Source organism: Stenella coeruleoalba (assembly GCF_951394435.1).
Source record: "Stenella coeruleoalba genome assembly, chromosome: 14".
NCBI lineage: Eukaryota > Metazoa > Chordata > Mammalia > Artiodactyla > Delphinidae > Stenella > Stenella coeruleoalba.
The window spans coordinates 74,725,782-74,735,048 of NC_137160.1; the positions used below are offsets into that span (position 1 = coordinate 74,725,782).

Consider the following 9,267-nt stretch of genomic DNA (forward strand, 5'->3'; position numbering starts at 1 on the left):
TCTGAATGGTTCTTAGGGTCTTTAGAGAGGAAATGACAGTATATAGATAGGGGGTCAGCTAACTTTTTAAATAAAAGGCAAGATAGCAAATATTTTCAGCTTTAAGGACCATAAGGTATCTGTCACAACTGCTCAAGTCTGCCTTTGTAGCTTGAAAACAGCCATAGACGATACATTAATAAGTGGGCGTGACTGTGTTCCGATGAAACTTTATTTACAAAACAAGCAGGCGGCCAGATTTAGTCTGGGGGCCAGAGTTGGCAAACTTCAGATCAGCACTGTCTAGAAGGCCTTTCTGGGATAACGAAAATGTCCTCTATCTGTGTTCTGTATCTATTGAGAGCTTGAAATGTTGCCAGTACGAGTAAGGAACTAAATTTCTCATTTGATTTTCCTTTAATGAGTCTGAATGCAAATAGCCACCTTGGCTGATGGCTACCCTGTTGGACAGTGCAGGTCTAGATAACGCTTTAATAATAAATACCACCTATACTCATATAAACCATGTAATTTTTAATATCTCATTACTCTGGAGATGCCCCCGATATCTTAGACATCAGTAATTCACATACACTAATAGAGTTCAAAATAATTTCCCAGAATTAAATTATAGTTGTCAACAGTGTTTTGAAATCTGTTACTTTCTATACAGATTAAAGCATAATGTAAATTTCTTCCCCATGTTAGGTGAACTGAAGTCTGACTCTACACCCAGCCCCAGGATCTATGCTGACCTCATCTATTTGCATAAATCCTCAGACACCCTGGGGGGAGAATTTTCTACCTGTTTCACGGAGCTACAGCGCAATTTCGTTTGCTCCCGGCCCACGGAACTGAAGGATTTGATTCGCCTGACTGGTACAAATGGGTACGACAGCTCTTGTCCTGGCCACCTGGTTATTATTTTTATCAGTACTCTGTGACCATGAAACCGGCACTTGTGCTCACTGTCTCCCATGCTGGGGGCTGGACCACATTACAGAATCTTCCCATGCCTAACCCTGAGTATCTTTGTGGAGTTCCCATCACTAACCCCATTGAGATGGGTCAGATGTAAGCATCTCCTCCCAACAAAGCTGCCACACATGGTTTATTTTGCTTTTTCTCTGACACCCAAAGAACTCTGCAGGAATCCAAGTTATCGTGCCTCCAAAGGGCAGATGAAGTTGGGATTTTCATGCCTGCAAGTCACCAGCATGGCTTATCTGCTGCTAGGTGTCCATAATTAATAGACTCAGATGCTACCTCTCGGAAGGCAGGTTGAAGCGACAGGCAGCAGCAGGGGCTGCATTTTCTATACTGGTTCGCCTCCCTCCACTTCCATCCGTCTGCCACAGGGTAGTTTCTAAGTATTCTCATGACAGCAGACACCCAGCACAACAGCACCTCTTTCAGGAGATGTCTCCTTTCTGTGTCCAGCTTCCTGAAACCCGAGGAGACTGAACCCTGTGGTTTCCACGTCTACACCCAGCCCCAGGGTGCTCAGAGTGCTCAGGGCTGCAGGGTGACCTTGAGCAAGTCACTTCACTTCCCCATGACTTCAGCATGGCGACCTCTGCCCGCTGTGTAGGGATGCTGGGGAATCAGGAGTGAATGATGTAGGTGGAATGTCTGGCCCCATAATTAGCACACAGTGGGTCTTTAGTAAATGGTACTATGTTATAACTCTAGGACGGTACATACAGCCAAAGCACAACAAAGAAGCCTGCATGGGCTGCCTTTAAGCTGCAAAGTGACCCTTCCCAGACCAGTCCTAGCGCTGCGTCTCGAGACCTGGGTGCCCTACTGCGGCCCCAGCAGTCCTTCACGTGCACCCTCTAAGGCTCTTGCTACGCTCATTTCACCTTCCTGCTCTAACCAGTATCGTCTGATGTTCCCACTCTTCCCTCAGTGTGGAAGCAAACTGAAGCAAAAGGGGTCTCTGCCCCCCAAATATGCCTTGGACCTGCTTACCATCTACGCCTGGGAGCAGGGGAGCGGGGTGCAGGATTTTGACACGGCTGAAGGTTTCCGGACGGTCCTGGAGTTGGTCACAAACTAGCAGCATCTCTGTGTCTTGTGGATGGTCAACTACAACTTTGATGATGAGATTGTGAGGCGCTTCCTCCCGACCCAGATCCAGAGAACCAGGTGCCCCAAACCTCAGCCCCCTCCATTTCTTAACCTGATTCCCTCCAACGCTATTTTGGTGACCTGAATTCACCTCCCGTGGGGTCCTGATCCATTATTCCTCCTGTGAAACTGAGAAGGGAATGTGCTGGCCGTCAGAACCGCCCACAGTCTCCAGGGGTAAAATCCCAGGGAGGCAGGAGAACTGTCATCAGGAGGAACAAAGAAGGAAGGACCAAGGTACCAGGTCCCTGAGTTGCTTTCATCTTTCTAGGTCAGAAGGAAAAGCATGGATTCATTAGCAGGTCTAAAAGGTGTGGAAGTTGGAAGTGTGTTCCTGAGAAATAATGCTATTATTCGCTGCTGGTGCATCCTGCAGGCTGTTTATTAGATCAGGTTTTATCTCCCCTTTCCAACCTCCATCCCACAAAACCTTTATCCTTCAAGAATAGGAAGGAATCTTAGTGTATCCACTTAGCACCAGCAGCAGGGAACCAAAACAGTGGAAGCAAAAGAAAAGAGAAGAGAGAAAAGAAAGAAACATTGAGAAAGAATAGAGGAGAAAAAAAAAAAGACAATAAGATACCCTGGCTTGCCTACCATGGGTGTGACCTACTTGACAGTAGAGTTGATTAAATGATACATTATATTTCAGTTGCCCTAGCATGGAGAGATGTTTATAGAATGCCTTCATGTGTATAAGAATGAACAGCTTTCAAAACTTTTCTGACAGATATGATTTAATTCTAGGAAATCACTTTGAACTGTATTGGTACATTTGAATTACGGACATCTAAGCTAGAAAGACACATTGTTTTGTTACGAAGAGTAGAATGGGCCCCCAATTCTGAGGCCACTGGTTCTAAAAAGCATGCCTCTAATGACTTCTAATCTCTCGTTTAGGCCTGTGATCTTGGACCCAGCCGATCCTACTGGCGACGTGGGTGGAGGGGACCGTTGGTGTTGGCATCTTCTAGCAGAAGAAGCTACTGAATAGCTGTTGTCTCTCTGTTTCCGAGACGGGTCGGGTTGTCCCATACAATCGTGGAACATGCCAGTAGGAATCATCTAAAGGAAGTGTCATCTGGAGATTACCCTGGGACAGGCCGAAATCAAAGAGCTTCCCTGCTATGGCAACTTGGGATTCACTCAGCCACAAATAACAGATAACCCAACTCAGGAGCCTAAACGACTGGGTTTTTTCTTCCCATAACAAGAAATCCTAAGGCAGGCAACCTAGGACTCGCACAACAGCTCCACTGGACTTTCCCCAGGAGCAGATCACCTCCACCGTGGCACTTGGTGCTGGGGCTGGATAGCTCTTCGTGGTAGGGGCCGTCTTGGGCAGTGTTAAGTCTCTACCCACCAGATGCAGTAGCACCACCCCCGAGTGCAACAACCAAAAATGCCTCCAGACGTGACCAAGGGTCCCCTGGGGCACACTCATCCCCAGCTCTTCCTGGCTCCACCCTCTTTAGTCGTTCATTTGAGTCTTCGTGGCACTGAGAGTGGCTATTGCACCTCCAGGTGGCGGGTCCATGGTGAGGTTGGAGGAACAGAAAGGGGGAGGATACCCACCCAGGTAGCTTATTAGAAGCTTCATCCAGCAAACTCTCTTACATTTCAAGCTGCAGCTACCTGTAACCGAAAAGTGGCTCCAGAAAGGGGGGTGAGAGTTGGGTCAGCCAGCCAAGAGTGCCTGCCACCCCTGTCCAAAGCTCCACCGCCAACCAAGATACCTGCCACCAGGTATACTTGGTTCCCCCATCAGGTTCTCTGTCAACAAGTACCCAAAACTGTCCCTGGTAGTAGTCACCTTCTCAGATACACTTCCTTCTTTCTTTTTGGTTTTTTTTTCTGTCTCTTTTAACCAATGGTTCTAACTGCTTGGATATGTATTATTCTCGCACGTATATTTCTTTCTTTCTAGACAGTGCAGTCACCAGGAAGTTGGGGAGCAGGGATACATTCTATTGTCAGTGAGATGCACTTATTCAGAAGGTGTAGATTCCTGGAATAATAATGCTGGAAGAAACTTCTAGAGACCACCAGGCAACTGCTTTTTTTTTTTTTTTATGGTTAATAAACTACAAAATTTACAAACCCAAGCCTGAATGAACGGTATTACTCTAGTTCATATTATCATTATTGGTATAACGTATTAGCCATGACTGATAGCAAAAATCATTGTACATAATAAATATTGTGCTTTATTTAGAAAGATGACTTATAAGCACTGCTGTAGGCCTGCTAGATAGGGCTTTGATTTTCTAATAATACTATTAAGTTATCTAATCTATTCAAAATAGCTTGACCGATGGCCACAATCTATGTTTTTCAGGTGACTGGTATGATTAGAAATTTGGCTTACGACTAAGGCACGAGGCTGTTTTCTAGGAAAAGTTATTATCATCGTCAATGGGTCGGCCCACAAAGTTTATTTGTCCTCGCAAACACTGTCTGAAGCACGACGCCCCCTCTGCCCGCTCTGTTCGGCAGAAGAGGAGAGCGGAAATCCCACCATGTGCTTTATACCATGACTGGCCACATTCAGGCCCCTTGAGGAGGCGGTTCTGAGGAGCTAAACTCTGGTCCTCTTCCTTCTCTGTAATTTCATCTGAACAATTTAATGCACGTCCATGGCCTCCCCCACCCCTGACAGGCAGTTGCTTTTAAAGAATCGGTCACTGTGTGAAAGAGTAGCCCATTCTTCCCTTGACGGCCCCCACTGCTCCTTCCCTCGCTTCTTCAACTCCTCTTGAAATCAAGACCTCCACGTCCTTCGTAAAGCCTCACCTCGCCTTGCTGAAGTCTCGTTCCGTGTGTGACCTCCGTTATTAAAAACATTTGCTCTCGTCCAGGTTTATGTGCACGGTATTTGTCAACCATTCTGTATTTTCCCAATTACTAACTCCTTCCTTTTCCTCCAAGTCTTAGAAGAGGGATCTCTTCCCAAAGTGAAGCCCTTCACCTGCCCCTTTATTCCCATAATTCCATGATCTTTTGCTCTCACACACTTCCTCCAGAGCAGGAAGTCATCATCCGGAGAACGGAGAAAGCTCAGCTGTTGTGCTGGGGGTGCTGGTCAGGAAAAGGGATCCTTCCCCAGGACTTGGCCATGGTGATGCCAGAATAATGGGAGAACAAGATAGCCAGTGGGTGACCCCTATGAGCTCTGACAGCAAGAGGGGAAACTGCCACAAACCACAAGAGACCTGGGAAAGCAAGAGGGGGGTGTGGCAGGTGGAATAATTACCCCCCAAAGATGTCTGCATCCTAATCCCTGGAACCTGTGAATATGTTACCTTACGTGGCAAAGGGACTTTGAAAATGTGATTAAGGATCTGGAGATGGGGAGATGATCCTGAGTTATTCAGGTGGGTTCAGGTGGGTCCCATCTAATTCCGCAAGCCCTTAAAAGCAGAGAAGCAGTCCCACCTGAAGTCAGAGAGACTCAGCTCAAGAAGAGGCAGGTGAGGGATTGGAGCCGTTGTTGCCGGCTCGAAGGGCCGAGTCAGGGAATGTTCTAGGCTTCTAGGAGCTGACAGCCGCAAGGAAACAGGAACCTCCGTCCTGCAGTCACGTGGACCTGGACTCAGCCAACCAGCGGAGTGACCTGTAGGCGGACCCTCCCTAGAGCCTCCAGGTAAGGAACGCAGCCCGGCCAGCGCCTTGATTTCAGCCTTGTGCCGCCCAGAGCAGAGACACCAGCCAGGCGTGCTGGGCCTCTGACCACGGAACTGTGAGCTGATGAACTTGTGTGGTCTTGAGCCACTAAATGTCTGATCGTTTGTTTCAGCGGCTGCTGCCTCACAGGCAGGTGGCAGTAAGCAACCGGGGGCCTGGGCCCAGAGGGGAGCCGGCCTCCCCTGCTCCGGGACCAGTCACTCCATGCCTGCCCAGCCTGTGTCCAGGGAAGGCGACTCACACGTAAGAGGGAAAACTCTTTTTTTCCTCGGCCTTCAGTATTTCTGACACCAGTCCCAGTGCTTCTTTCTTTTTTTTTGGCTGTGCTGCACGGTTTGTAGGACCCCAGTTCCCCGACCAGGGATCGAACCCAGGCTCTTGGCAGCAAAAGTGCCCAGTCCCGACCGCTGGACCCCCCGAGAATTCCCAATACTTCTGACACCAGATTGGGAGTGGGGGGATTTTCTCACACTGAGCAATTCTCCGACACCAGCTGTGTGTCCCACAACTCAATTCAATCCTGACCCTCTCTACCCGGAGTCCATGTCAGACGCCACGGGTGAGGGGCTCAGTCCCACAGTACGGCCGCCACCTCCACTTCAGGGTCCAGGCCTCCGGTACTTCTAACCAACTAGTTATAAATCGGGGGTTCCCACGACCCCCTCCTCAGGCTCAGTAATCTTCTAGAATGGCTCCCAGAACCAGAAGAGCAGTTTACTTACTAGATTACCAGCTTATTATAAAAGGCTATATAACTGGGGGAGTGCTGGCGAGGGCTCTCCTCCTGCCTTGCAGGTGGCTGCCTTTTTGGTGTGTCTTCACATGGGGGAGAGAGATCTTTACTATCCCTAATTTTCCCCTCATTTCCTCCACCTGCAGTATTAAAGGAAAATGCTGGTTTTCGTGTGTGTGTGTGTGTGTGTGTGTGTGTATTTTTTCAGACTATACATTTAATTCAGGTGTATTAGAGAATTTTGAAAAAAATGAAACCCACTTCTAATGGTCACCCCTGATCCCTACCACCCAGGAAGGATCTCGGTTAACCTTCCATCTGTTTTTCTATGCACCCATACAAATACATGTATATTTACAAAGATGGAATCATCATGCTTCTATTATAGAGCGTCTCGCTTTCGCCACTTAGTACGGAATCATGGATACTTTCTCATGTCATCACGAGAATGACATGTCCTTTCTCATGTTCTTTGAAAACACCATAATATTCCGTCATATGGATGTCACTCTATCCCATCATATGGATAAGTCATCATGGGAATGTAATTTAGTCATTCTCTTTTGTTGAACATTTTCGAAAAAGATTTTGCCTTTTGAAAAATGGCCACAACACACCTGTCTGTACGTAAACCTTTGTTTCTTTTTTTAATTGAAGTATAGTTGATGTACAATTTTATATAAGTTACAGGTGTATAATATAGAAAAATGTTGGTATTCTAACAATTCCATAGCTATTCTTACATTGAGCGTGTCCACCCATGGGCCTCGGGCAGCTTCCCACTCATAGTCAGTCCCAGGTCCACCATGTGCAACCCATCTTTTCCTCCACTCCTGAACTCTTTGTAGACGTGCTCTCGCTGCCATTTTGTGGTCTTCGAGAGAATTAAACTAGCCTGTGCAGAAAGCAGGAAAGTCCTAGAAAATGGTTAGCGCTTAAAGCCACTGTGGTGCAATCGCAGGAGGTTCATTCTGAGTCATGATCTATGCGATAAAGCATCTTTCAGCAAGCTATTATTTCCACATACTGTTCGTTAACTGCTCACTAATAGAGAAGGAGAAGCAGACCAAAGGCTCTGAAACAACTTTTGTCTTTTAATTCGGCTTCCCCCAAGCCTAGGGACACTGGATAGATTCTACTGAAGTAATCTGTGGTATTTCTGAAATCATTCTATGCTGTGTCTATTAGAGAAATGAGTCTTTCCCATCGACCTCAAATTTGACCATTAGGGATTCAAGTCTTTGAGTTCTGTAGGCATTCCCACTTTTAAGAATCCCCTATTAAAATGGTAATCAGGAGATCCTAAAAAAATAAATGGAGTTTTGTTCATGAATTGGGAGATTTAACATTGTTAAGATAACAATACTACCCAAAGGGATATACAGATTAAAGATTCAGTGCAATCCCTGTCAAAATCCCAACGGTATTTTTTTTTTTTTTTTTTTTTTTTTTTTTTTTTTTTTACAGAAATGGGAAAACTCATCCTGGAATTCATAAGGGGTTTCAAGGGACCTAGATTTCAAAACTGGTACAAAGTGACTGTAATCAAAACAGAGTAGTATTTGCAGAAGAATAGACATATAGACCAATAGAACAGAATTGAGAGCCCAGAAATAAAGGCTTACATTTACGGTCAGTTGACTTTCGACAAGGGTGCCAAGATCATTCAATGAAGAAAAATGTTCTCTTCAACCAATGGTGCTGAGAAAACTAGATATCCACATGAAAGAATGAAGTTGGACCCCTTCTTTATACCATACACAAAAATTAAAGTGGATCAAGGACCTAAATTTTAAGAGCTAAAACTATAAAACTGTTAGAGGAAAGCCTAGAGGAAAATTTGCATGACCTTGGATTTGGCAATGGTTTCTTTTTTTTAAAATTAATTAATTAATTTATATTTGGCTGCATTGGGTCTCCGTTGCTGTGTGGGGGCTTTCTCTAGTTGTGGCGAGTGGGGCTACTCTTTGTTGCGGTGCGCATGCTTCTCATCGCAGTGGCTTCTCTTGTGGAGCACAGGCTCTAGGCACACAGGCTTCAGTAGTTGTGGTGAGCAGGCTCAGTAGTTGTGGCACGCAGGCTCAGTAGTTGTGGCACACAGGCTTAGTTGCTCCGAGGCATGTGGGATCTTCCCAGACCAGGGCTCAAACCCGTGTCCCCTGCATTGGCAGGTGGATTCTTAACCACTGCGCCACCAGGGAAGTCCCTGTTGGGGACTTCAATGGTTTCTTAAATATGACCCCAGAAGCACAGGTAACAAAAGAAAAAGATGAATTGGACTTCATTAGATTAAAATCTTCCGTGCCTCAAAGGACAGCATCAAGAGAGTAAAAAGACAACCCACACGATGGGAGAAAATATTTGCAAATAATACATCTAACAAGGGTTTAAAATCCAGAATATATAAAGAACTCCTACAACTCAACCACAAAAATACAAAAACCCAGTTAAAAGGTGGGCAAGGGACTTGAATAGACATTTCTCTAAAGAAGATAAACAAATCGCCAATAAGTACATGAAAAGATGCTCAGCATCATTAGTCATTAGAGAAATGCAAATCAAAACCACAGTGAAATACCACTTCACGTCAATTAGGATGGCTATAATTTTAAAAAGAAAAAAGAATATAACAGTTGGAGAGGATGTGAAGAAATTGGAACTCATGTACATTGCTGGTGGGATCATAATAGGTGTATGCCTATTTATATGCCTGTAAGTATATCCATTTGTCTACCCAT

General features: G+C 45.6%; 1 protein-coding gene across 1 annotated transcript in view; it reads left to right on the forward strand.

The window, feature by feature from the left end:
- The window catches only part of LOC307197296 (2'-5'-oligoadenylate synthase 2-like), a 31,831-nt gene extending 27,861 nt beyond the window's left edge, over positions 1-3,970 (forward strand). The window contains 6 exon segments of the mRNA XM_079943058.1: positions 688-852; positions 855-868; positions 1,892-2,038; positions 2,042-2,130; positions 3,013-3,103; positions 3,107-3,970. Of these exon segments, the coding sequence (XP_079799184.1) occupies positions 688-852; positions 855-868; positions 1,892-2,038; positions 2,042-2,130; positions 3,013-3,103; positions 3,107-3,181 (581 nt within the window). The 3' untranslated portion in view covers positions 3,182-3,970.
- The last annotated feature ends 5,297 nt before the right edge of the window (positions 3,971-9,267 follow it).